This window comes from Wolffia australiana, chromosome 12, assembly GCF_029677425.1.
Source record: "Wolffia australiana isolate 7733 chromosome 12, ASM2967742v1".
NCBI lineage: Eukaryota > Viridiplantae > Streptophyta > Magnoliopsida > Alismatales > Araceae > Wolffia > Wolffia australiana.
Window position 1 is genome coordinate 5625896 of NC_135846.1, and position 27447 is coordinate 5653342.

Genomic DNA, 27447 nt, shown 5'->3' on the forward strand with positions numbered 1-27447 from the left:
TATCAGAGCCAATGCCAGAGTCGGCATTCGAAGCCCTCCATCTCGACGACGGAACTACGTCAGAGTTCTCATCTCCGGAGGAGTCGCGGCGACCGAAGAAGGAGAAGAGGTGCGTGCAGAGGTCCTACAAAGATCTCTGCCGCACTAGCACCCTCAGTGAAGCTCACAAGGGACAACTACATCGTTTGGAAGACTCAGGTATTGCCAACCTTGAGATCTCACCGTCTTGCAGATCACATTGAAGCCGGTCCCCCTCCTCAAGCCGAAGACCCGGACGATGATTGGTGGAACTTCGACCAACACGTTATGGGGTTTCTTCTGTCTTCCATGACAGAAGGAATCATAGGATGCGTAACGGAAGCATCCACAGCAAAGGAAGTCTGGGACATGCTGGCGAAGGACTTTGCCTCGTCTGCCGAAGCTTGCGTGCAAGAGCTACTTGGAAGGCTCCACACCCTTACAAAGGGAAACACAAGTCTGGAAGACTACATTGTCCAGTTTTGGACAATCTGCAGCGCTCTGGCAGCCTTTGGAGAGCGGGTCGATCAGCGAACCATGGTACATGCGCTACTCCGGGGATTAGGTGCACAGTACGCACCAATTATATCCACGGTCAGAGCAGCAACAGAACCCATGACATTGGGCACAGTTATATCCCATCTTCGGGATCATGAAGCTATGTTGGCTCGCCATCAGCCCGCCAAGGAAACACCGGAATTTGCACCAAGCGTCAATCTTGCCCACTCATCCACGGACAACTCCACTCAAAGCAAAGGTAAGCACGAAAACTCCACCCGTAACCGTGGCAGGGGAACCGGACGAGGCGGCGGCGCAGGTCGTGGAAACGGAACTACAAGATTTGTTACCAAGTGTCAGATATGCTCCCGAACGGGTCATAGAGCTTTGGAATGCTACGACCGATTCAACCGGTCGTACATTCTGCAAGACCCCCGAATAAACCCAGCTCCTCCTACAGAGGGGCACGGAAACTTCAACAAGCGACCGTCGCGATCACGAGTCTCACGCGCGCGTCAGCCTCCACAAGCATACAGCACCTCGTCCTCAATCGCCCCGTCCTCGCAATGGTACCCCGACAGTGGAGCAATGCACCACCTCGTAGCAGACCCAAACATGCTCATGGATGCTCAAAGCTACTCGGGGCAAGACAAAATCTTCATCGGGGATGGATCAGGTTTGCAGATTCAACACTCAGGTCACAGTACTATCCCTACGGTCCATCGGAATTTGCTTCTTAAGCATGTTTTACACGCTCTTGAAATTACCTGTAACCTTCTTTCCGTGCGCCAATTCTCCGAAGAAAATCAAGTGTTTTTCGAATTTCACCCCTCTTATTGCGTCGTTTAAGACAGTCATACCGAGCAGGTTCTGCTCACGGGTCTCACTAAAGGTGGCTTATATTGCTTTTCACCGAGCAACTTCCCCCAAGCACTCGTCGGTGAACGTGGCTCCATCGACACATGGCATCGCCGCCTCGGTCACCCTTCATTTCGCGTTCTTCGACAGACGATCCAACGGTTCGGTTTTCCTCCCGCTTCACTCCCTAAAAACTATGTCTGCACGGCCTGCGCTCTTTCTAAGAGCCATCGCCTCCCCTATACTTCCTCTCGCACTCGTTCTCTTAAGCCGTTGGAATTAATACATTCAGACTTATGGGGTTCCGCCCCTGTCATATCGAATTCAAATTTCTCCTACTATGTTATATTTATTGACGATTATTGCCGTTACACTTGGTTTTTCCCTTTAAAACATAAAAGTGACGTTTTCTCTACATTCGTCCATTTTCAATCGTTGGTCGAACGGCAATTTTCCTCCAAAATACTAGCCTTTCAGTCCGACTGGGGGGGAGAATTTCAAGCCTTGCAGTCCCATCTCAAACACCATGGCATACACCATCGCGTATCCTGCCCACACACTCCTCAGCAAAACGGGACCGCCGAACGGAAGCATCGTCATGTCATTGAAACAACTCTTGCACTCCTGCAACAAGCCTCCTTACCTCCCCGGTTTTGGGATGAGGCGGCAGCTACCGCAGTGTATTTGATCAACCGACTTCCGACGCCGAATCTCGCAGATAAGTCCCCCTTCGAGCTTCTTCATCGGTCTTTACCTAACTATCACTTTCTCAAACCTTTCGGCTGCTTATGCTTTCCTTACTTGCGCTCATATGCAGATCACAAGTTATCTCCTCGCTCCGAACGATGTATTTTTCTGGGATATAGCTCTCATCATTTGGGCTATCGATGTCTATCTCTCCTCTCCGGTAGAATTTACATTTCACGTGACGTACTTTTTCATGAAGATACTTTTCCTGGTCTTTCTTCGCCTGCATCAACTTTCTCGCCCGTGCCAAGCCTTCTCGGCTCTAATCCTCGCCTCGTTCCACTCCCTGAGCTTCCTCCCACTTCGCCTCCACCATTGCGACCTAAGCAGATCTCGTCGCCCGCTGACCATCCGCCATCCATCGCCCCACCCTCTCCCTCTTCCCCACTCACCTCGTCTACAACCTCTTCTTCCGTGTCCAATGATTCCTCTCGTCCTCGCAACTATCGCTCCCCACGCGAACTTTACGCTCAGACTCAACCTCTTGCTTCGACCAGTTCCTCTCCCCAAGCTCACGTTCTGCAAACATCCTCGGTCGAGCCCTCATCCTTCTCCATCACCATGGCTCATCCTGACTGGTGCAACGCCATGACATCTGAGTACCATGCCCTCCTTCGCAATGGCACTTGGACTCTTGTCCCTCCTCCGTCCCACGCCCGAATTCTCGGTTGCAAGTGGGTATACCGCCTTAAACTTCATCCAGACGGATCTGTTGACCGGCACAAGGCTCGGCTTGTCGCACAAGGCTTCCGTCAAACGCTCGGCGTCGACTTTGACGAGTCCTTCAGCCCCGTCATCAAAATCACAACTGTACACCTTCTTCTCGCCACGACCATCTCCCGAGGATGGTGCATCCACCAACTGGACGTTTCCAACGCTTTCCTTCACGGCGACTTGCAAGAAACGGTTTACATGTGCCAGCCCCCAGGTTTTGCTCATCCCACTTTACCTTCACACGTTTGTCTTCTCCGCAAATCTATTTACGGCCTCAAACAGGCACCACGCGCCTGGTTTTCAAAGCTCTCCGCCTTTCTTCTACGCATCGGGTTTTCTGGCTCACGCACCGACCCTTCGCTTTTTTTTCGTATCACTTCTTCTTCACGTCTCTATCTTCTCATCTACGTCGATGATTTCTTGATCCTTGGCTCGGATAGTGCGGGGGTATCTTCTCTAATTCAATCTCTTCATAAGGCTTTTGCTATCCGAGACCTCGGCCCCGCTCGCACCTTTCTCGGCATTCAGCTTATTCCACACCCACATGGCCTTGCCTTATCGCAATCTCATTATTTATCTAACATCCTCCGACGCGCCAATATGGGTCAATGCAAGTCCACTGCGACTCCAGCTCCTGTCTCTCCCAGCTCTCCTTGTGCAGGTACGTGCGACGCTACTCTTTACAGACAAGTTGTGGGGGCTCTTCAATACCTCACACTCACTCGCCCCGACATATGCTATGCGGTAAATCGCGCATGTCAACACATGCATCAACCTCGTCCCGAACAGTGGAAATTCGTTAAACACCTGCTTTGCTATCTTCATGGCACATCTAACTTTGCATTGCTATATCGTAAAAACTCTAACCACACTTTGAGTATGTTCAGTGACGCAGATTGGGCAGGTAACCTCGAGGATCGACGCTCCACCAGCAGCTTCCTTGTGTACTTAGGAACAAATCTGGTATCCTGGTGCTCAAAGAAGCAGCCCACCGTCTCCCGATCAAGCACGGAGGCCGAATATAAGTCCATGGCAAACCTTACCTCTGAGTTCATTTGGATTAATTCCCTTTTGCAGGAACTTAAGCTCCCTGTCACCGGAACTCCCACGCTGTGGTGCGACAATCTCAGGGCGACATACCTGGCGCGCAATCCCGTCTTCCACGCCCGCATGAAGCATGTGGAAATCGATGTCCACTTCGTCCGCGAACGTGTTGCTGCCAAAAAACTCAAAATTGGCTTTACGTCTAGCCGCAACCAGCTGGCTGATCTGTTGACCAAAAGTCTCTCTAAACAGCCTTTCCTTCAAATACGTCCCAAACTCAACCTCGTCCCTCTGCTGAGTTTGCCGGGCCGTGTTGAGGAACCTCCGCCACGGGTCAAGTCTGACCATGACGCAATCACCGACAATGTCAGCACACCTTCTAGAAGCCTCCAAAAGATGACAGTCTCCGAGGAGGATCCTTCATTCACGCCGCGCCGCCAAGGACACGACGCCAAGGCGGCGACGCCGCATGGTTCCAATGCCAAGATAATCATGCCACCTGCCGCATTAACGCAGCAGTTAACAGCACAACCGCCCTAGCGTTCTCTATAGGAAGTGTAGCAATGTTTTGTAAAATGGCAAGTTGTATCTTTCTCGTCCATTCCCTATGAACACAAAGTCTTTGTTTTCCAATCTTCTGTTTGTCGCTCTCTTCTCTCCTCTTCTTCAGGAAGCGACGAAATCCAACACTTTTTTGAGATGGAATCCGTTATCCTTCTCTCTGCTCAGGCGCTGCCTCTTGGGAAGCCGCCGTTCGAGATGGAGTCTGAAGCTGCTGCGGAGGACACCAAGGTAGATTTTTTTTTCTTCGTTGATTTATTCTGTTGGGGAATGGCATTCTCACTCTTCTTTCTCAGACGGGTAAGGCTGAGTTTGTGAAGAGCGAAGAGGGGATTCGATACAAGAGAGCCATGAAGCAGGAAGCCCGGGAGTTGGCCATAGAAGAGAGAATCCAAGAGAAGATTTCCTCAGAGGAGAAGCCTGTGATCAAGGAGGCTGATCTTCTCGATGTTTGGATGGACTCAGATAAGAGCGACAGAGTCAGGCTCGGCGGTAGCAAGCAGCTAGGGCAGAGGCCTCAGTTGTCCAAAGCTGCGAGACTGGCCTCTAAACCCAAGTGATCCGCTGGTACATTTTTTCTATTCCTTTCATCTGTTATTTCTTGCTCTCATGTCTAGGAATTAGTGTAACCTTCTGGACTCTGATGGGCTGACAAGAGAGTGAGAGAGAAGAGCAAGAGTGAGAGAGACGAGGGCGCCTGCTCTCAATGCTCTCTAGAAGAGATTATTCCGTGGAATGCCTATAGAAGTGAACGAGCATCTACAGACGAGTGGTCTGGAGAAGAGAAAACAGGAGTGAGAGAGCAAGAAAGGGGAGAGAGGAGGTGATCCGAGAAGATAGAGGGAGAGAGAGAGAAAAGAGAGAAGAGAAAGAGGGAGGGAGAGATCGAAAGATAGAAAGACCTGGTGATCTACAGAAGAGAGAGGAAGTAGGATGATAGAGAGAGGAGAACGGCGAAGAGAGGGAGACGGTAGCGTTGAGAGAATACAAAGGGGAGAGAGAAAGGGAGAGACAGTGAGAGAAGTCAAGCGGGAGAGAGAGAGAGAATGAAAGGGGTTGTGCGAGGGAGGGTGAGCGAGAGAATAGGGATGGACCAAACCGTGCAAGTGGTTCACGCTTGTGCGGTAGTGCGATGAACCGCACACAATATTTGCACACTGCACCGCACACCGTGCAAGGGTCGGTGCAGTACAGTTTTGTGCGGCTGTGCTAATTTTTGAAGGCGCCCCCTGCTCCGGCCCACTCCGCTTCCTCCCCCCCCTACGCCATCAACGAGATTTGCCTGTGGTGTTGGCCGGAGTGGCCATCTGGCAGCGTGTTCGCCACCTTTGCCGGCGCCGTCTTCTCTGGCGCCGCCGTCTGGGCGACGCGGTGGTGCTGCCCTGGCCCAACGACAGTGAGCTGTGCGAATTTGTGCGCTGTGCGGTGCAAATTTCCGCACAGAACTGCACCGCACATCGCACATGCCCTTTTGTGCGTGCAAAAATTTGCACACTCGGTGTGAATTTTTGCACCGCACCACACGACCAACTCTACGAGAGAAGAGAAAAAGATGGAGAGAGAGAGAGAGAGACAGTGAGCGTTGAGTGAGAGAAAAGAAAGATGGAAAGAGAGAGGGTGAGAGAGAGAGGAGGTGAGTGAGAGAAAAGAAAGGGAGAGAGAGGAGCAAAAAGGAGAGAAAAGAAAGACGGAGAGAGAGAGGGGAAGGTTGAGCGAGAGAAAAGAAAGATGGACAGAGGGAGACACAGTAATGGAAGGAAGACAAACGCAGAGAGAGAGAGAGAGGATGAGTGAGAAAAAAAGAAAGATGGAGAGAGAGAGGATAGAAAGAGGAGAGGGTGATCGACAGAAGAAAAATAGAGAGAGGGAGAGAGAGGAGAAGCGAAAGAGGGAGAGAAATAGAGACGGCGGTCGACGGAAGAGAAAGAGGTAGGGAAAGAGGAGAGAGAGATGGCAGTCAACAAAAGAGAAAGATGCAGAGAAAGAGGCAGAGAAAGAGGAGAGAGGGTGCGGTCAACGGAAGAGAAAGAGGCAGAGAAAGAGGAGAGAGGGTGCGGTCAACGGAAGAGAAAGAGGCAGAGAAAGAGGAGAGAGGGTGCGGTCAACGGAAGAGAAAAAAAAAGAGATGGAGGGTGAGCTGGAGAAGAGAAATCAGGAGAGAGAGATCTCTACTACTAATAGGATTAGTGTACCCTTATGGACGCTGATTGGCTGACAAAAGAGTGAAAGAGAAGAGGGGGCCTGTTTGCAATGCTCGCTATAAGAGATCATTCCTTTCTCGCTCCGCGTCCACTTCCTGCTTTCCAATCCTGAATTTTGCGCCGGTTTAGGGTTACTTACTCTTCTTCTAAGATGCCATAGAGGCACTCGAAGAACAACAACAACCTCGCATTCTTCACGTATGATGAGAAGGGGAAGCCCGTGTATGGCACGCAGAAGGATCGACTCGGCAAAGACTCGATCAACCTCTTCGATGTGTGCGGCCTTTGCCTGAAGCCCTTCGTCTCCCCTCTTTGCTTCCCCACTGGACACGTCTTATGCAACGAGTGCATCCTCGAATGCCTCCTCGCTCAGAAAAAAGACATCCACCGGTATAACGCCCTCTATTAGTCGATATCTTCCCTTCCCTAATTGAGTCAATTATATCTTTCCCTCATGTTTTTCTACGTCTCTAAATTGATCTCTTTATATATGCCGACCTCTAGAATTTTCTTTGGTCTTCAAAATTTAGTTCCTTCTTAGTTATCGTCTAAGAGGCTTTTATGATTTTTCCCCAATTTTGTCCTACTATTTTACTCCTTCCATGCTATTGATCTCTTTATATCTCTATCTCACTTTCATTCTATTTCTCTTCAGATTTTTAATGGATCTTCAAAGCTTTTTTCCATATCGTCTCTCCCTCTTGCTCTTTTCTCTGAGTCATATTCTCTCTCTTTCTCTCTCTCTCTCTTCCCCCTTATTGTCCATATCATCTCTCCCTCTTGATCTTTTATCTGAGTATATTCTCTCTCTCTCTCTCTCCCCGCTGATTGTCCATATCCTCTCTCCCTCTTGCTCTTTTCTCTGAGTCATTTTCTATCTCTCTCTCTCCCTCTATCTTCCCGCTGATTGTCCATATCCTCTCTCCCTCTTTCTCTTTTCTCTGAGTCATTTTCTATCTCTGAGTCATTTTCTATCTCTGTCTCTCCCTCTATCTTCCCGCTGATTGTCCATATCCGCTCTCCCTCTTGCTCTTTTATCTGAGTCATGTTGTCTCTCTCTCTCTCTCTCTCTGGCTTCCCCCTTATTGTCCATATTGTCTCTCCCTCTTGCTCGTTTCTCTGAGTCATAATCTCTCTCTCTCTCTTCCCGCTGATCGTCCATATCCTCTCTCCCTCTTGCTCTTTTCTCTGAGTCATTTCTATATATATCTCTCTCTATCTTCCCGCTGATTGTCCATATCCTCTCTCCCGCTTGCTCTTTTCTCTAAGTCATGTTCTCTCTCTCTCTCTCTCTCTCTCTCTCTCTCTCCCCCTCTCTCTCTCTGGCTTCCCCCTTATTGTCCATATCGTCTCTCCATCTTGCTCTTTTCTCTGAGTCATATTCTCTCTCTCACTCTTCCCCTGATTGTCCATATCATCTCTCCCTCTTTCTATTTCCTCTAGGTCACTCTGTCTCTCTCTCTCACTCTCTCTCTCTCTCTGCGTCCATGATTTTCCTTGTTCTTCCCCTAAATCTCTGTCGATCATTATTTCAAGAGTATGCGGCCCTATTTCTCTTCAGTTCCTGATGTAGTTCATAAGACCATTTTTCTTCTCATATTCCCTTCGATGCTCTTGGAACGACGATCGAACAAAGGCTTCTCTCTCCTGAACAAAGGCTTCGCTCTCTCACTCTCTCTCTTCTTCATACTCTTTTGTCAGCCAATCAGAGGCCAGAGGGGTACATGTATTCCTATTATAGTAGTAGACAATAGAACAAAGGCTTCTCTCTCCCGAAAAAAGGCTTCACTCTCTCACTCTCTCTCTCGGAATGACGATTGAACAAAGGCTTCTCTCTCCCGAACAAAGGCTTCGCTCTCTCACTCTCTCTTCTCTCTCACTCTTTTGTCACCCAATCAGAGGCCAGAAGGGTACATGTATTCCTACTATAGTAGTAGAGACTAGTGCCCCAGTAGAGCGTTTCTATCCACAGAACGTGCAGTCATTACTTTCAAGAAGGCACGTCTTACTACTGAAAGCATTGAGCTCCTAGTTACAGTAAAGTGTTGGTTGTGTGCTGAGAGTGCTCAATTGTGTAATGGAGGTAATGCCAAGGACTTCTCTAACGATGACTAGTATGTGGTATTGATAACATGCAAATTAATATACTTAATTACTGAATTATACATTCTATTTATGTGTTTTAATGGTCATATTTGCATGTTATCATGATAAAATACATTGAAATCAGTTAACATGTCGTTTTTCTATTATTTCATATTTTTTATCATTTTTTACATGGAATTTGACATTGTTTCAGTGAAGAAATATTTTTACATGATTTTATTTGCTTGGTTTAAGGTCAGTAAATCATCTCCTGATTTTTCTGAATTTTTCCCATATTTTTATGAATTTTTCTGAATTTTTCTGACCATTATTTAGGCAAGAAATGATTTTTATTTAATTAAATAATATATTGATTATTTATTTTGCATTTTAAATGCATTTAAAATGAATATCCACGTCATTCGCCCAAAATTCGGGCGAATGAAGGGATATATTAATTAAATAAGAAAGTAGAGAAGAGAGGAGAGAGATAGGAAAAGTCAAATAGAGTGATTAAAAGAGAGAGAGAGAAAAGCGGAAGAGAGAGGAGAGAGAGTAGAGCGGCTAGAGAGGAGAGAGAAGAAAAGATATTTAATAGGAGGAGAGAGATTTGAAAAGTCAGAAAGTGCGGCCAACGCGGACAACGAGGGTGCACGTGTCCCGAAACACGGAAAGCGAGAAAATCAAGCCCAGCCGATAGACAATTCCGATTTCTTAGAGAAAATAAAAGAGATCCAACGGCCCACATTTGATCTCACTAAAACTGCGATATCTTGAGATCTACAACTCCGATTGGGCTGAAATTTTGAGGGCAGGTTCGTCTTTTCCTCCTCTACAATCTGGATGGTTGGATCTTTAAATAGAGGTCAGAAAAAGGCGAAATTCACTTTTGGAGGCTCCCCCCAAGCAATTGGCCAGGAAGGACACAGGAGGCATTCTGGAAGTCGTCAGATCTGGATCTCTTTATCAAATTTGTAAGTTTCTGAATTGTATTTGATCATCTTCTAGAACGATTCAAAACGCCTTTGGCATGGGTGAAATGTACATGCCCTAGATTCATGTTTTGAATGCATCAGCACTTCTTTCTGATTTGGATTCAAGATCTGACTTTTGATAATTAATTCTTAATCATTTTAGGACATTTCTGCTTCATTACATTTTTAATTTAGGGTCGACATTGGGGTTTTCGCCAGTTTCTTCACTTTCTCTCTAGGTTAATTTGATTTTTCTCTCTCTAGATTTCGGTTTTTATTGTTTAGAAATTTAATTTAATATATAAAAAACCCAAAAATAAAATTTGAACCGAAAATTCATCCATTTTGAACTCCAATTCAAAAATCACTTTCTTGATTATTAATTTCCCAATTTTAATTCTGAAAATTATTATAAATTTTATTAAATTGGGAAATTAATAATTTATATTTTTATGAGCTTAAAATAATAATAATATTCTTATCTGGAATTATCTGACCGAAATCAAAATTAAGTTTTACTTAATTTTGATTATTTTAAGAATATTATTTAATATTAATTGAATTAAATATTGCAAAATTCAAAATTACTTGACTTGATTCATAAAAATTGTTTGAAAATTCTGAATTTTTGCCTCCTTGCGGATCGACCCCTTGCTTGCTCTATATTCTTATTTTGTAATTAAGGGAATTATAAATTTATTGCATAAGTCTAAAAAGCGCAACGACCACGTAATTTTACGTGATTTTTCGGCTTATCAGGTATTAATCCTGTTTTTGACTATTGCTTGTGTTATTTTATTTGTATTCACGTATCTTTACTTTTATTGTTGTCGGCTTTCATATTTCTCATTGTGTAACCTAATGTGAACTTGATAGATTGTTTAGAATTCATATTCACATGCGTATCCACGGAATTGAGATTAGGTCTAATGAATTATCTCTAGTCAAAGATTGATGGATCTATTAGATTATAGTTGTCTCTTCTTACATCATTGAAAGAATCTTAAGGATGCAATCATTTGAAGTTTTGATATCATGTAAACCAATTTTGAAGCATTGAGATTGATTACTTGACTGAAGACATGTAGATAGATTTAGTGACGGATTTGATCACACACTTTGTGACTATTCATCTTTATTGTCATTATTGATTAAGGACAGTGTTCTGAATGATCATTTTGGACTACCAATGTGATTTGTGAATAAAGCGATTTAATCTTTGATACAGAAACATAGAAATATCTGAGACAGATAAATTGCGCTACTTCAGATTTTACTTTTGTCTAGTCAATTGAGTTCATATATTTGATCTATTGGTCTTCATCAGGAAGATTATCCAAACCATATTATCTCATTCACTGATGTCATTTTCTCAAAACATGATGGAAGGGCAATGAGATTTTATGAAGTCTGCACAAGGGAGTTGGGGTGGAACCCAAAACGCATGCTTAATTATCTAAAACTCTCATTGTCATCTTTGATGTATTTTATATTTCCAACACATAAAAATGCTGATGGATCTTTTAATTAAATTCTGTGCTTCAAGCTGTCATATAAAATTTTAGCTTACTTATGATTTAATAGTTATAATTGGATTAGTAATTGCAATTGGATTGTTTAATTAATAAGATCATCTATTTTTTGATTTAATATTTATAATCGGATTGATGGGGGACCATCCAGCCTTAAAGGCATATCTTAGACGGTTTTCGCATGCCCGGCGTGTATAAATATTAAATCATCTATTTTTCATTTTTTTTCCCTAAATTGGGCTCCTCTTTTAAACATTTGGGCCTTCTTCCCTTTTTTCTAAGGGGGAAGGCCCATATCCCCCCTATAAGAGGGGAGGGGTGTCCATTGTACGAGAGAGAGAGCCAAGTGAAGTAAGAAAAGTCAAGATGTAGTCCGTTGATATTTTCTGGGTTATTTTAGGTAGTTTTATTACTATTTTTGTAGTTTGGGTTAATTACAAAAATGCCCTCATGAAGAGAAATTAGGGCACTTCCTTCATGACTTCGCCGGAGCGTCGCCGCCGCCTTCGTCGGAGCCGCCGCCGCCGCCCACGCTGGCGTTGTCCACGGGTTTGCAACGCCACCGCTGCACCAGCGTGCATTTGCCGTCACCAGAGCAGGACGTAGTCACACTCGCGGCTGCAGCCGTAAGCCACAGCCGTAGTGCCCGCAACGGCCGCAGCCGCTGAAGCGGCCACAACCGCCGGAGCAGGTCGCAGCTGCCAGAGTGACTACAGCCGCTAGAGCGACCGCACCCACTTGCAGTAGCCGCTACCGCCGGAGCCGCCATAGCCGTGAGGTCGTGCAGCCGCAGCGCAGCCATGCAGCCACGCAGCCGTGCAGCCAAGCAGCAACAGCCGTGCAGCCATACGTTCGTGCAGCCACACAGCCGTGCAGCCGAAACCACATCGCAGGCGCGCAGCTACAGCGCAGCCGCAGCCGCAGCCATAGCCGCATCCGCGCAGCCACGTAGCCGCAGCCACAGCCAGGGAGTAATGCAACTGCAGCCGGAGTCGTAGCTGCACAGCCAAGCCGCAGCCAGAGTCGTAGCCGCGCAGCCAAGCCGCAACTAGAGTCGTAGCCACACAACCAAGCCGCAACCGACACCGTGCAATCGCTTAGTACAACGCCAGCCTTATCACCTGGACGTGTCGCTGAGCCATCGCAGTGCCTACATGTGTGGCTGCGCGATTGCAGCAAGCCGCAATCGTCACCGCACTGGCCTCCGAGCCATCACCACGCCTACATGTGTGGCCGTCGTCCGTGGCATCGTGCTCGCCTCCGAGCCCATCACCGCGCCTAGCTGCGCCTCGACCGTCCTTGTCACTATGCTCACTTCCGAGCCTATCACCGTGCCTAGCTGCACCTCGGTCATCCTCATCACTGTGCTCGCCTTCGAGCCCATCACTACGCCTAGCTGCGCCTTGACCGTCCTTGTCACAGCGCGCGCCACTGAGCCCGTCACCCCGCATAGGTGCACATCATCCTCTCTACCACGCTCGCCTTCCAGCCCGTCACCGCGCCTAGCTGCGGCGCCACCGTCCTTGCCATTGCGCTCCCCTCCGAGCCCGATGCTGTGTCTACATGTGCCACACGCGCACCTAGTGTGCCCTAGAGTAGTTTCGAGGAGATCAACCGTGGGATGACCCGCCGCCGCCACTTTCCCGCCGCGAAGTGCATGCCACTACAGGATGAATCACTGCCACCGTCGCTGCCGATGGCTACCTCTGTTCGCCGATAGTTAGTTTACATTCCTCTTCATCATTGAAGCGACGCTAGACGTCATGGTCGCCAACGTCCGATAGTACCTAGATGCAGCCGTTCTATGCCGCTGTGCCTTTACCCATTCCATGCCGCCGCTACGGTCTCCTAGAGAAGCTTCAAGGGAGACAATCGCCAGATGACATGTTGCCGTTAGTTCACCGTCGCGAAGTACATGCCGGCGCAGGATATACAGCCGCCACTCCGCACCGCCGACGCCGATTTTGTTGCTTATAGCGAGCCGTAGCCGAGGCTCAACCTGTCAGCGTTACTGACGCGGCTGCTTCGTGCTGTCCCTCTACCGATCAGCCCTTCTCTCCTTCTGGTGTAACACGAGCCGTTCGATCCCGGTGCATAGTGTTATATCACGGATTAGTGATCATTTATTGTAACATCAATTAATAAATCAAATAAGAAATACCCTTCTGATACATGAATGTCATCCATTTTGTACATATTCTGGTAATGTTTGAAAATTTTCAAGCAATCCAACTTCTATTTGTATGTTAACATGCTATATCAGAAATTTTAATTATGTACCTTATAAAATTTTCCAAATAACCACATAAACCTTGCATTTTATCTCATATTTTTTTGTAGACTCACATGGAATTGATCCAAATTTATGTCAAAAAAATTAATGCATGTATCATATATTCTGGAAATATTAAAGTGGTTTTCTCAATAGGAACCAAGGACAACATTAGTATTGAATCTCACAATTATAAACTGGAATTCATATAAAATATAGAAGATGAAATTTTAATATATTGAAAAAATTGGCATAAAGTCAAAGTTTTTGCTCATCTATCTTTATAAAATAGTGGGAAATAACGTTGTGCAATTCATGCAAAAAACATATTGACATATGATTAATACATGACCCTATCCTTTACTATGGTTTCACCCAAGTTTAAAAATTAATTTTAATGTTAATTAATGCGGAGATGAATTACTGAATTTTTTAGATTTTTTGCGAATTTAATAGATTTTTTGGGAATTTTTTAGAGGAAGAAATGAATTTTATATAGAAAATGGATATACTTATCAGGAAAATAGGAGTTTAGAATATTTTCAAAAGTTGAAGGGACTATTGTTAAATTTTTTATTGCAAAATGCCCTTAAAACATCTCTCGCTCGCGCGTTGCAGGTGTAAAAATCCAATAAATATATTTGTGGGGTCTTACATAATCAATCTGGAATTTTCTATGGCCATTGAAAAAATTTAACGTTTTAAAAAATCTGTCACAGCCAGCATCCGTGATGGTGGTTCCATCATGTCTCGTGTTCGAGGACCCCGTCACTGTAACGGTGAGTTTGTCTCCGTCACGGGCCCCTATTTTCGTCACTATCACCGTCACGTCATGTGCCACGTTAGTCACCGTGACGTGTGACGTGACTGATGATGGCTGTCATCCCTGAGTCGACATACACCATCTCATCCGTGAAGCTTCTTACCCATTTTTTATTTTGTCAGCAGTTCGTTGACTATTCTAATACGTAGGCCAAAAATAGTGCCATGTATGACTACCGTAGGCCAAAAATAGTGCTATGTTTCTCTCTCTCTATTATACTATCTTATCACTTCTTAAGCTCTTTTTCTCCTCAACCATGTTTCATATCTCAAGTTATTTTTCTTTCTCTATTCCTATTTGCATTTTAGTAACTATTGGGGCCCACTCGTAATGCTCGCTTCGCGTAGAGAGAGAAGAGAGAGGAAACATGTCCATCCTCATCCTGGGAGAGAAGAAAATCAGTATCTTGAATTATATAAATCATAAATGTTATCAATAAATCATCGCCAGATTTTGAGAAACTTCAAAAATAAATTTAAGGGATAAACTTGTATAGAGAGAGAAGAGAGAGGAAGCAGGCCCATCCTCATTATGGGAGATAAGGGAAAAATCCCATCTTCAGCCACTCAAACAAACCACACAGAAGTGAAGCTCGTAGGCGGACGACGAACAAGAAAACAAATGAAGGCTCTTTCGTTTGGGTTATATGCCGAGGGTAGCATAGACGAAGGGTGACAGAGCAGACCTCACCTGGTCCCTCAACAACAATGTTGCCCATTCCTTCTTCTCATCCAAGCTTCTCGCCGCGGGCACCGGTAGCGAAACTCTGTAATTCAGATCCCACATATTTATTTTTGCTGTCGTACCTGCGTGTTGATCTTGAGTGGGTTCAAATGGAAAAAGAGAGATGATTTGTTCCATATTCGAAGTTTTTTGGGTACAGTGTTGTCTTTTTTTTAAGCATATGCAGATAAAGCTCCATCAAATCGACAACCATTTTTTGAAAAAAAACTACCGCGGGCATTGACAGCGAAACTCTATAATTCAGATCCCCTAAGAGAATTATCTGGCTACCACAGTAACAAAATAATTCAAAATAAATTAGACTATAATATTATGATCTGTATCTGGTGTAGTTTGTGTCTTGACTTGGCGAATGTTTCTCACTCGTGGTGGAGGGTTTTCCTTTACAGCGGAGGAAGGTGGGCGAGAGAGGATCTTGATATTTACATAGCAAGATGCATGCAGTGTCTTGGCAGGGATGTGGTTGCACTGCCGCTCATCTCCGGCGGCCTCGCCGAATGAGAGATGGCAGCAGACTGAGCAGAAGCTCTTTTTCTGAAGGAAGAAACTCTTGATTCATTTTCAGCAGAAAATAGATTCAGAAGTCATAAATGTCATTAAAATACATTCAAAATTTCATTAAAATACATTTTCAGAAAGTAGATTCAAAACTCAAAAAATAGATACAAAAGTCAACATAATCTGGCGCTGATCCATTTTCAGCAAAAAATAGATTCATTTTCAGAAAATAGATTCTAAATTTCAGCTGAAAATAGATTCAAAATCTCAGAAAATAGATACAAAAGTCTACAGAATCTGCCATTGATCCATTTTCAGCAGAAAATACTTTCAAAAATAGATTCATTTTCAGAAAATAGATTCTAAATTTCAGAAAATAGATTCAAAATGCAATAGCATCTGCCGTTGATCCGTTTTCACCAGAAAATAGATTCAGAAGTCAATTTCATTAAAATACATTCAAAATTTCATTAAAATAAAATTTCATAAAGTAGATTAAAAATCTCAGAAAATAGATAAAAAAGTCAACAGAATTTGCTGTTGATCCATTTTCAGTAGAAAATAGATTAAAAAATAAATTCATTTTCAGAAAATAGATTCAAAATTCATTATTTTCATTAAAATAAAATAATCATTAATAATGACTCCGCCGAATCCATAGTAAAAGGTATGAGCTGATGGAAATATATTTCCACATCTCGTTCCATGTTCATCAATGGAACGTATTCATTATAGTGCACATGTGATGCGTATAATGAAGTCCATGAATACAAGATCAGACTTAGTGAATTATGATGAGATCGTAATACAGATATCACTAGTCTTTAAGCATATGTTCTAAACATTCCTATTCAAAGGATATGTGAGAAGGACATTGAAGTATCCGGATAGAATAGCGCTATCTAGCCTCACTCATATGATGAGTATGGCCGGTCCCATAGCCATTAGTGTGGCGACACTAAGGATAGATAGTGGGTGCTCTTTAGCGGAAAGAGTTCACTAAACTGATCCGTACGAATCCCTGAATGGTATTATACCGAACTGTCAATCAGGTTGATTCACGTCACGGTTGTGTAAGTGGTCCTTAGACCTGAGACACCAAAGACGTCTTGTGGACGGACGGTTGTACTTTGGCTATGGCCAACGAGTCTCTAATCATGGGATTCTAAACGATCTTAGTTCGGGTGCATCAAGAAGTACACGAAGGCGATTGAGTGGTCAAGATGGGATCGTCCACCCTCGGTATAAGAGGTGAAAGCTCAAGGAAGACGATACAACAAAGTCCTTGGCCAAGGCAGTGAAATATCGGAGAAGAGTTCTTCGATGATTTCTGAATGCATCAGTACTAACTAGGATGACCAATTAGGGTTTGACAGTTGATTATATCCTAAGTCGTCCAAGGAGTGTCTAGTGGATGAGGGATTATACATACGCGGTAACTGATGATGAACAGGTTCCATGAGTGAGTCGATACACACTCCTTTGTATCTTCTAGGACACGAGGTGTAGCTTGGCACCCCACGTGTCGGAGTCTCGACCTATCGATTGGGTTAAATCGATCTGACGTTAATTAATCTATATGATGATATAGTTAATTAATTTGGAAGGCCAATAAAGGTTATTGGGCCACTGGAGTCGTTAACTAGACTGATACATGGGCCTAGAGGGTCACACGCAAATGGTCTTTTGGACGTTGGAAGATATACTTAAGTTTTGGGGTTTTTTATGAAAAATACCCACTTAATATAAATATGGAAAGGCCCTGAATGAAATTCCCAGGCCAGAATTGTTCAGGGGCCTTTCCCCTTCTTCTCCACTCTCCCCACACCCCTCTCCATCCCTGATGTGATCGGGACGACGTAACGACGCCGACGGAGAAAGAACGGGGCTCGTCAATGAGAAGAAGGAGATCCGACGTGACGAGGACTGCGTGGATACGTCTAGAGGCTGCACACTTGAGCAGCTTCACTCATATCGCTCCGGGATCGAAGAAATCACGAATGAGATTCGTGCAAAGGTACTTCGTTTAATGTTTTTGGTCGATGCCGTTTTATTCGCAAAAGTCTTTCGCTGCGCATCGTTTTGTTTTGTTCATCCATGTCAAGGCCTAAAGAACCCAACATGAGCAACATACACGGACAAATTTTGCATGGGGGTAAAACTCCACACCCGCTTCTTCCAGAACTCTATGGAGATGCTTCGAGCAAGCGCATATCGAAAGGTAAATTAAATTAAACTCTCTCTCTCTCTCTCGCTCTCTCTAATGGTTTACACACCTAGTAAGATAGGTGGGAAGGTAATTCAGATATTAAACTAGGAAGGCCGAGGCTAACGACAAAAGCGTTAGAAAGTAAGAGAGAGAGAGAGAAAGAGAGAAAGAGAGAGAGCCTTGTGAAAGAAAGAGATGGTCAAGGAAACTACAGAGCCTCCCTACTACTATAATAGGAATACATGTCCCTTCCTAGCCTCTGATTGGCTGACAAAAGAGTGAGAGAGAGAGGAGAAAGAGTTAGAGAGCGACGCCTTTGTTCAGGAGAGAGAAGCCTTTGTTCGATCGTCGTTCCGAGAGGATCGAAGGGGATATGAGAAGAAAAATGGTCTGCTGAGCTACATCAGGAACTGAAGAGGAATAGGGCCGCATACTCTCGGAACGATGATCGACAGAGATTTAGGGGAAGAACGAGGCGGGCGGGCGTGAGCAACGCTTTGGAGTGGTAAAAAGCATTTCATATGTTCTCTCTCTTCTCTTCTCTCTCTCTGTCGACCCACATTTCATCTTGACCATCCACGTTTCTAATGGATCAATGGCATTTTCTGCTGAAAATGGATCAACGGTAGATGTTGTTGAATTTTGACCAAATTATTTTAATGAAATCTTTGACCAAATTATTTTGACCAAATCTTCTCTTCCCTCTCTCTGTGGACTCATTTTTCAACTCGACCATCCACGTTTCTAACCTTTTATCCGATCAAGTGTGCCGTTGAATTTGGAAAATGAATTTATTTTCTGCTGAAAATGGATCAACGGCAGATGCTGTTGAATTTTGACCAAATTAGTTAAATGAAATCTTCGACCAAATTATTCTGACCAAATCTTCTCTTCTCTCTCTCTATCGACCCACATTTCATCTGGACCATCCACGTTTCTAATTTTTTACCCAATCAAAGCGTGTCATTGATATTCGAAAATGAATATTTTTTTGAATCTATCTTCTGCTAAAATGGATCAACAGCAAATGCTGTTGAATTTTGACAATCTGTCAAAACATCTGTCTCCGTAAATATTCACGTTTCTATTCTATCATGAATTCTTTGAAGAATTCTCTGATCATCAGTGTTGAGGTTCATCAGTTTAACATACTACCCTTCACGCACTCCAAACGAAACAAGGAATTTGGTGCATTGAACGAACTGTCTGACACAAGTGCTTGGGATAGGAAAAGGATGAAGAGTAAGATTTCAATTCAAAAAATGGTTGTTGATCTGACGGAGCTTCATCTCCATATGCTAAAAAAAAGACAACACCGTACCCCAAAAACTTCAAACCTGAAACAGTTTGTCTCTCTTTTTCCATTTGAGCCCACTGAAGATCAAAAAGCAGTTACGACAACAAAAATAAATCTATGGGACTGTGTTTTCTCCCTCTTTTTTCGTGTGTCCATCGAGTACCCCACATGTTTGGCACACTAAATACTACAATACAATAATTCTAAATCCACGGAAATCTATTTTCTGAAACTAATGAATTGCGAATGAAATTAATGAATTGTGAATCCATTTTCTGCTGAAAATGTATTTTAATGAAATTTTGAATGTATTTTAATAAAATTAATGATTTTGAATCTATTTCTGAAATTTAGTATCTGTTTTCTCAAAATGAATCTATTTTTAAATCTGTTTTCTGCTAAAAATAGATCAACGGCAGACACTGTTGATTTTCTGATCTACTTTCTAAAATTTTGAATCTATTTTCTGAAAATGAATCTATTTTTCAATCTATTATCTGCTGAAAATGGATCAACGGCAGATTCTCTTGACTTCTGTATCTATTTTCTGAGATTCTGAATCTACTTTCTGAAAATGTATTTTAATGAAATTTTCAATGCATTTTAATGAAATTAATGACTCCTGAATCTATTTTCTGCTGGAACTGAACCAACGGCAGATGTTGTTGCATTTTGAATCTATTATCTGAAATTTGGAATCTATTTTGTGAAAATGAATCTATTTTTAAATCTATTTTCTCCTGAAATTTAGAATCTATTTTCTGAAAATGTATTTGTTTTTTAATCTATTTTCTGCTGAAAATGGATCAACGGCAGCTGCTGTAGAGTTTTAAATCTATTTTCAGAGATTTTTAATCTATTTTGAATCTATTTCAATGAAAATAGATATATTTGAATTTTGAACGTATTTTACTGAAATTAATGACTTCTGAATCTATTTTCTCCTGACTATAAATCAATGGCAGATGTTGTTGCGTTTTGAAGCATTTTCTGAAATTTAGAATCTATTTTCTGAAAATGAATCTATTTTCTGCTGAAAATGGATCAACGGCAGATTTTGTTGACTTCTGTATCTATTATCTGAGATTTTGAATCTATTTTCTCCTGAAATTTAGAATCTATTTTCTGAAAATGAATCTATTTTTGAATCTAATTTTCTGAAATTTTGAACCTATTTTCCGAAAATGAATCTATTTTTGAATCTATTTTTTGCTTAAAATGGTTCAACGGTGGATTCTGTTGATTTTTGTATCTATTTTCTGAAAATAATGCATTTTAATGAAAATAATGAATATTGAATCTACTTTCTGCTGAAAATGTATTTACATGAAATTTAATGAAAATAATGAATCTGTTTTTGAATCTATTTTCTGCTAAAATGGATCAACGGTAGATATTGTTGATTTTTCAATCTATTTTCTGAGATTTTGAATCTATTTTCTGAAAATGTATTTTAATGAAATTTTGAATGTGTTGTAATGAAATTAATGACTTCTGAATCTATTTTTTTGCTGAAAATGGATCAACGGCAGAGGCTGTTGATTTTGATACACTGTGAAAACATTCATGTTTCTACTCTATCATGAAATCTTTGAAGAATTCTCTGATCATCAGTGTTGAGGTTCATCAGTTTAACATACTACCCTTCACGCAGTCCAAATGAAACAAGGAATTTGGTGCATTGAACGAACTGTCTGACAGAAGTGCTTGGGATAGGAGAAGGATGAAGAGTAAGATTTCAATTCAAAAAATGGTTGTCGATTTGACAGAGCCTCATCTCCATATGCTAAAAAAAAGACAACACCGTACCCAAAAAACTTCGAACGTGGAACAGTTCGTCTCTCTTTTTCCATTTGAGCTCACTCAAGATCAACAAGCAGGTACGACAACAAAAATAAATATGTGGCAGCTGGATAATTCTCTTGAGGGATCTGAATTATAGAGTTTCGCTGCCGGTGCCCACATCAAGAAGCTTGGATGCAAAGAAGGAATGGGTGACATTATTGCAGAGGGACCAGGTGAGGTCTGCTCCCTCACCCGTCGTCTATGCTATCCCAGGCATGTAACCTAAACGAAAGAGCCTTTGTTTGTTTTCTTCTCCGTCGTCCGTATACGAGCTGCAGTTCTATGTGGTTGGCTGAGTGGCTGAAATGGCATTTTTTTCTTATCTCCCATAATGAGGATGGCCCTGCTTTCTCTCTCTTCTCTCTATATACAGGTTTATCCTTTTTGTTGATTTTTGAAGTTTCTCAAAATCTGGCGATGATTTATTGACAACATTTATGATTTAAATAATTCAAGACACTGATTTTCTTCTCTCCTAGGATGAGGACAGACATGCTTCTCCTCTCTTATGTCTATACCCGAAGCGAGCATTGCGAGCAGGCCCCACTAGACTCATCTTCAAAAAAAGATATTGATTTTCAAAATAGATTCATTTTCCAAATTCAACACACTTTGATCGGATAAAAAATTAGAAACATGGATGGTCTAGATGAAATGTGGGTAGACAGAGAGATAGAGAAGAGAAGATTTGGTCAGAATAATTTGGTCGAAGATTTCATTTAAATAATTTGGTCAAAATTCAACAACATCTATCGTTGATCCATTTTTAGCAGAAAATAGATTCAAAAATAGATTCATTTCCAAATTCAACGGCTCACTTTGATCGGATCAAAAATTAGAAAGTGGATGGTCCAGATGAAACGTGGGTCAACAGAGAGAGAAGAGAAGATTTGGTCAGAATAATTTGGTCAAAGATTTCATTTAAATAATTTGGTCAAAATTCATTAGCATCTACCGTTGATCCATTTTCAGCAGAAAATAGATTCAAAAAATTGATTCATTTTCAAAATTCAACGGCACACTTTGATCGGATAAAACATGGGTCGACAGAGATAGGAAGAGAAGAATCGGTCAAAATAATTTGGACGAAGATTTCATTTAAATAATTTGGTCAAAATTCAAAAGTATCTGCCATTGATCCATTTTCAGCAGAAAATGCAGTTGATCCATTAGAAACATGGATGGTTCAGATGAAGCGTGGGTCGACAGATAGAGAGAGAGAAGAGAAGAGAGAGAGAACAGATGAAATGCTTTACCACTCCAAAGCATTGCTCATGCCACCCGCCTCGTTCTTCCCCTAAATCTCTGTCGATCGTAGTTCCGAGAGTATGTGGCCCTATTTCTCTTCAGTTCCTGATGTAGCTCAGAAGACCATTTTTCTTCTCATATCCCCTTCGATCCTCTCGGAACGACGATCGAACAAAGGCTTCTCTCTCCCGAACAAAGGCTTCACCCTCTCACTCTTTCTCCTCTCTCTCACTCTTTTGTCAGCCAATCAGAGGCTAGGAAGGGACATGTATTCCTATTATAGTAGTAGGGAGGGTCTGTAGTTTCCTTGACCATCTCTTTCTTTCACAAGGCTCTCTCTCTTTCTCTCTTTCTCTCTCTCTCTCTCGTACTTTCTAACGCTTCTGTCGTTAGCCTCAGCCTTCCTAGTTTAATATCTGAATTCCCTTCCCACCTATCGTACTAGGTGTGTAAACCATTAGAGAGAGCGAAAGAGAGAGAGAGAGAGAGAGAGAGAGAGAGAGAGAGGGAGGGAGATAGAGATAGATACAGAGAAAGAGGGAGAAACACGGAGAGAGAGATAGATAGATGGAGAGAGAGAGAAACACGGAGAGAGAAAGAGATAGATAGGGAGAGAGAGAGAGAGAAAGAGATAGATAGGGAGAGAGAGAGAGAGAAAGAGATAGATAGGGAGAGAGAAACACGGAGAGAGAAAGAGAGAGAGATAGATAGAGAGAGAAACACGGAGAGAGAAAGAGATAGATAGGGAGAGAGAGAGAGAGAAAGAGATAGATAGGGAGAGAGAGAGAGAGAAAGAGATAGATAGGGAGAGAGAAACACGGAGAGAGAAAGAGAGAGAGATAGATAGAGAGAGAAACACGGAGAGAGAGAGATAGATAGAGAGAGAGGGAGAACTACAGAGAGATAGAGATAGATAGAGAGAGAGAGGGAGAAATATGGAGAGATAGAGATAGATAGAGAGAGAGAGAGGGAGAAATATGGAGAGATAGAGATAGATAGAGAGGGAGAGGGAGAAATATGGAGAGATAGAGATAGATAGAGAGAGACAGGGAGAAACACAGCGAAAGAGAGGATGAAACAGGGAGAGCGATAGATAGAGAGAGAGGGGGAAACGCGGAGAGAGAGAGGGTGAAACAGGGAGAGAGATAAGGATAGAGAGAGAGAGAGGAGAAACACGGAGAGAGAGAAAGAGAGAGAGACGAACAGATAGAGAGAAAAAGAGAAAGACGAACAGATAGAGAGAGAGAGAGAGACGAACAGAAAGAGAGAGAGAGAGAGAGAGAGAGAGAAACACAAGCATAGAGGGATAGAGAGAGAAACACCTATAGAAGCACCCACGCCTAGCATAGCCCAACCCATTCTCACATCCTTCCCCTTCTTCCCCATCCCGAGCTCACCTTCCAGAGAGAGGCAGAGAGATACAGAGAGCCAGAGAGTGAGAGTCCGGGCGTGAGAGTGAGAGAGAGGAAGAGAGACATAGAGCGAGAGAGAAAGAGATACAGAGAGCGAGAGAGAGAGAGAGAGCGCGATAGAGAGAGAGAGAGAGAACGATAGAGCGATAGAGAGAGAGGGAGAGAGAGAGAGAGAAAGAGAGAGAGAGAGAAAGAGGGAGAGAGATGGGTTCTGCGGAAGCTCATCTCCCATGGCCGCTGGTACTCCTCCTCGCCCCTCTAACAGAGATAGTCTGGGCCATTCTCCGTGTTGAGGTTTCTTGGCCGTTGCACAAGAAACTTTTGACAGAAAGAAATTGAAAGAAGAAGGAGAAAAGAGAACGAACACAAGAGAGAAGAGAGAGTTTAAAAATCATTGTATTTTCCTCAAGAGATCTCTTTACATTTGTTGTCTATGTATATCGTTTTGGTAGATAGTTATGTACGTATATGTCCGTTGGGATAGTTCCAACGGTATTTCAAATTGTATGGTTGTTTTTAATCTTGGCCGTTATAACTCCTTCGGGTACACCGATCACGTCTGTTGATCGGTGTGTATACCCGAATGGTTGTTTTCAATCTCGGCCGTTATAACTCCTATTGGTGCACCGATCTCGTCCGTTTGATCGGTGCCGTTACCTTCTAGAATCACAGCCGTTATAACTCTCTGGATGCACCGATCCTGTCCGTTGATCGGTGCTATGTATTTTCTATTCGATCTGCCTTTATTCCTATCTACATTTTCCTATTCTATCTTTAATCCTATTCTATGTTTAATCCTACGCTATGTTTGAACCTATTTCTAAGTCTCTAATGAGTATATAATATATGAAGTCCCTATCAGAAGATCGCCAAACGTCTTCATAGATTGTCTTGATCGTTTGGCGAGTACAACTCCTCTTCACACTCCGGCTCCCGAGCGGCCGCAAGCTCCCTCCGAGCCCGCCCTCGCTACCCATCATCGGCCACATGCACCTCATGTCCCAGCTCACCCACCGCGGCCTCGCCCGCCTCGCCGCCGCCCACGGCGGCCTCTTCCACCTCCGCCTCGGCCTCTCCCGCACCGTCGTCGTCTCCTCCCCCGCCATGGCCAAACAAGTCCTCCAACTCCACGACCACGCCTTCGCCGGCCGCCCCACCACCGCCTCCATCCGCTACCTCACCTACGACCTCAGCGACATGGCCTTCGCCAACTACGGCCCCTTCTGGCGACAAATACGAAAGCTTTGCGTCGTTAAGCTCTTCAGTCGCCGCCGCGCTCAGTCTTGGGACTGCGTTTCCTCCGAAGTCGACTCCGCCACCTCCGCTATCGCCTCTTCCCCTCCTCGCCAGCCCGTCAACCTCGGCGAGATCGCTTTCAATCTCGCCAGGAACGTGACTTATCGCGCAGCCTTCGGCTCCAGCGGCGGTCGCGGCGAAGAGCAGGATAAGTTTATCGGGATTTTGCAGGAGTTTTCTAAGCTGTTCGGGGTGTTTAATTTGGCGGATTTTGTGCCGTGGCTCGAGGTGTTGGACTTGCAAGGGATTAAGAAGCGGCTGGTTAAGGCGAGGTCTGAGCTTGATACGTTTATCGATCGGATTATCGATGATCATCTGGCGAGCCCGAAGGAGGGTGATGATCCGAATGCGGATATGGTTGATGATATGCTCGCTTTCTTGGATGAGTCAGGCGCCGCCGGGGGCGACACTGACTCTGCTGAGCTCGCCGGATCTTTCAAGCTCACCAGGAATAACATCAAGGCGATCATTATGGTATATACTATATACGTCTCTCTCTCTCTCTGTCTCGCTTTTCCTCTCTTCTTCTCTTTATCTTTTATATCGCTCTCTCCCTTTCTCTTCTGTCTTGCTCTCTCCGTTTATCCCGCTTCCCTCTCTCTATCTTTTTTTTCTTTCTCTCTCCCTCTCTTGCCTTTTCTTTCTTCCTCTGTCGTCCTCTCCCTCTATCCCTCTTTATCTCTCTTTCCTTCTATCTCTCTCTCAATCTTTCTCCCTCTATCCCGTTCCACCCTCCCTCCCTTATATCTCTATTCTCTCTCCCTCTCTCTTTCCTTTTTACTCTCTATTCTTCTCTCCGCGTATCCCGCTTCTCTTTCTCTCTCTATCTTATGTCTCTCTCTCGCTCGCTTGCGTCTCTCTTTTCCTCTGTCTTCCTCGCTCCCTCTATCCCCTTTTATCTCTCTCTCTCCCTCTATCCCTTTCTCTTTCCTTCTGTCTCTTCTTCTCTCTTTTTCTCTCTCTCTCTCTCTCTCTCTCTCTTTTTCTCTTTCTCCCTTTCTCTCTTCCTCTCTTTCCTTCTCTCTCTACCTTTCTCTCCTTATGTCTTGCGCTCTCCCTCTATCCGCGTTCCTAATTCTTTCCTTCCATCTCTCTTTCTGTCGTTCACTATTTCTCTCTCCCTCTCTTCTCTTTCTTCCTTTCTCTTCCTCTGATTTGCTCTCTCCCTATATCGGCCTTCCTCTCTCTTTCCTTCTATCTCTCGTCTCTAGTTCTCTAGTTCTCTATTTCTCTCTCCCTCTCTTTCCTTCTCTCTCTTCCTATATCTCGCTCTCTCTCTCTCTATCAACTTCCTCTCTCTTTCATTCTATCTTTCTCTCTCCTCTATCCCCCTGACCCTTTTCATACTCCCAACCAAATCTCAATCCAGTTTAAACAACTTCAAGATGAATCTACTTTAGTTTTCCACATAATATGCTAATTATCCCATAACCACACCCCAATCCAGTTAGATAGTGAAGTTATTAGACTTGCCTGAACCCTAACAAACACTATTCCCCACAGGATGTCATGTTCGGGGGGACGGAGACGGTGGCGTCAGCGATAGAATGGGCCATGGCAGAGCTTCTAAGAAACCCATCAGAGATGCAGAAGGCCCAAGCTGAGTTGACCAAAGTCGTCGGCATTGACCGGAAAGTCAACGAGGAAGACATAGACAAACTTCCCTACCTCAAGTGTATAATCAAGGAGACCCTCAGGCTGCACCCGCCGATCCCAGTGGCGATGCATGAGGCGATGGAGGACGTTGAGGTGGCAGGGTTCTGGGTGCCAGCTGGCACAAGGGTATTGGTCAACGCATGGGCGATAGGGAGGGATGTGGGTACGTGGAAGAGGGCAGAGGAGTTCTGGCCAGAGAGGTTTGTGGAGGGGGAGGAGGCAGCTCGGGAGATGAGTGGGGGGTCCTTTGAGCTGGTGCCATTTGGGTCGGGGAGGAGGTCGTGCCCGGGCATGCGGCTGGGTCTGTATGGGCTTGAGCTGGCAGTAGCTCAGCTAGTGCACTGTTTTAGGTGGGAGTTGCCAGCGGGGATGAAACCAGAAGAGATGGATATCGGGGACGTGTTTGGGCTCACAGCGCCGAGGGCGGTCCGCCTTTGTGCCGTCCCGACGCCTCGGTTGGCCTGCCCAATCTGATCCATCTCTCCCTCTCTCTTTATCCTTTTTTTCTCTCTCTATCTATTGAGCATGTTTCTGTTGGAGCTCTTTCTTAAATAAAAGACATGAAAGTTGTGAAGGTCTCATGGACTTCCTGTTGAAATAGAAAGGATGAACACAAACATACAAGACACAACCTCTCTAATAAAAGATAAACATACATCCGGGTGTAATCGATAGACATACATATTATTTTCTATTTTTTCTTGAGCCTAATAAAAGATAAACTTACATATTATTTTATATTGTTTTTCTTGAACCTATCATTACATGAAAAAAAATCATCTTGTATCAGCTAATTAGGAGAAAAGTGAGGTGACATCTTATCTCCCTAATTATGATTGTTTTAATTGAAACATTTTTATACTTGCATGCATTATTGATAACATTTTTGCATGTATATGAACTACTTAAATTTCT

General features: G+C 43.7%; 1 protein-coding gene and 1 long non-coding RNA gene across 2 annotated transcripts; both read left to right on the forward strand.

Annotated features, from left to right (window-relative positions):
- Positions 1-18271: 18271 nt before the first annotated feature.
- LOC144710479 (uncharacterized) lies at positions 18272-21191 on the forward strand. Its single transcript, XR_013583299.1, has 3 exons — positions 18272-18283; positions 20730-20805; positions 20956-21191. It is a non-coding gene; the product is annotated as an uncharacterized LOC144710479 (long non-coding RNA).
- Positions 21192-24493: 3302 nt separating this feature from the next.
- LOC144710436 (cytochrome P450 84A1-like) lies at positions 24494-27111 on the forward strand. Its single transcript, XM_078584203.1, has 2 exons — positions 24494-25350; positions 26380-27111. The coding sequence occupies exons 1-2, from the start codon at positions 24568-24570 to the stop codon at positions 27004-27006; spliced, it is 1410 nt and encodes a 469-aa protein (XP_078440329.1). The 5' UTR covers positions 24494-24567; the 3' UTR covers positions 27007-27111.
- The last annotated feature ends 336 nt before the right edge of the window (positions 27112-27447 follow it).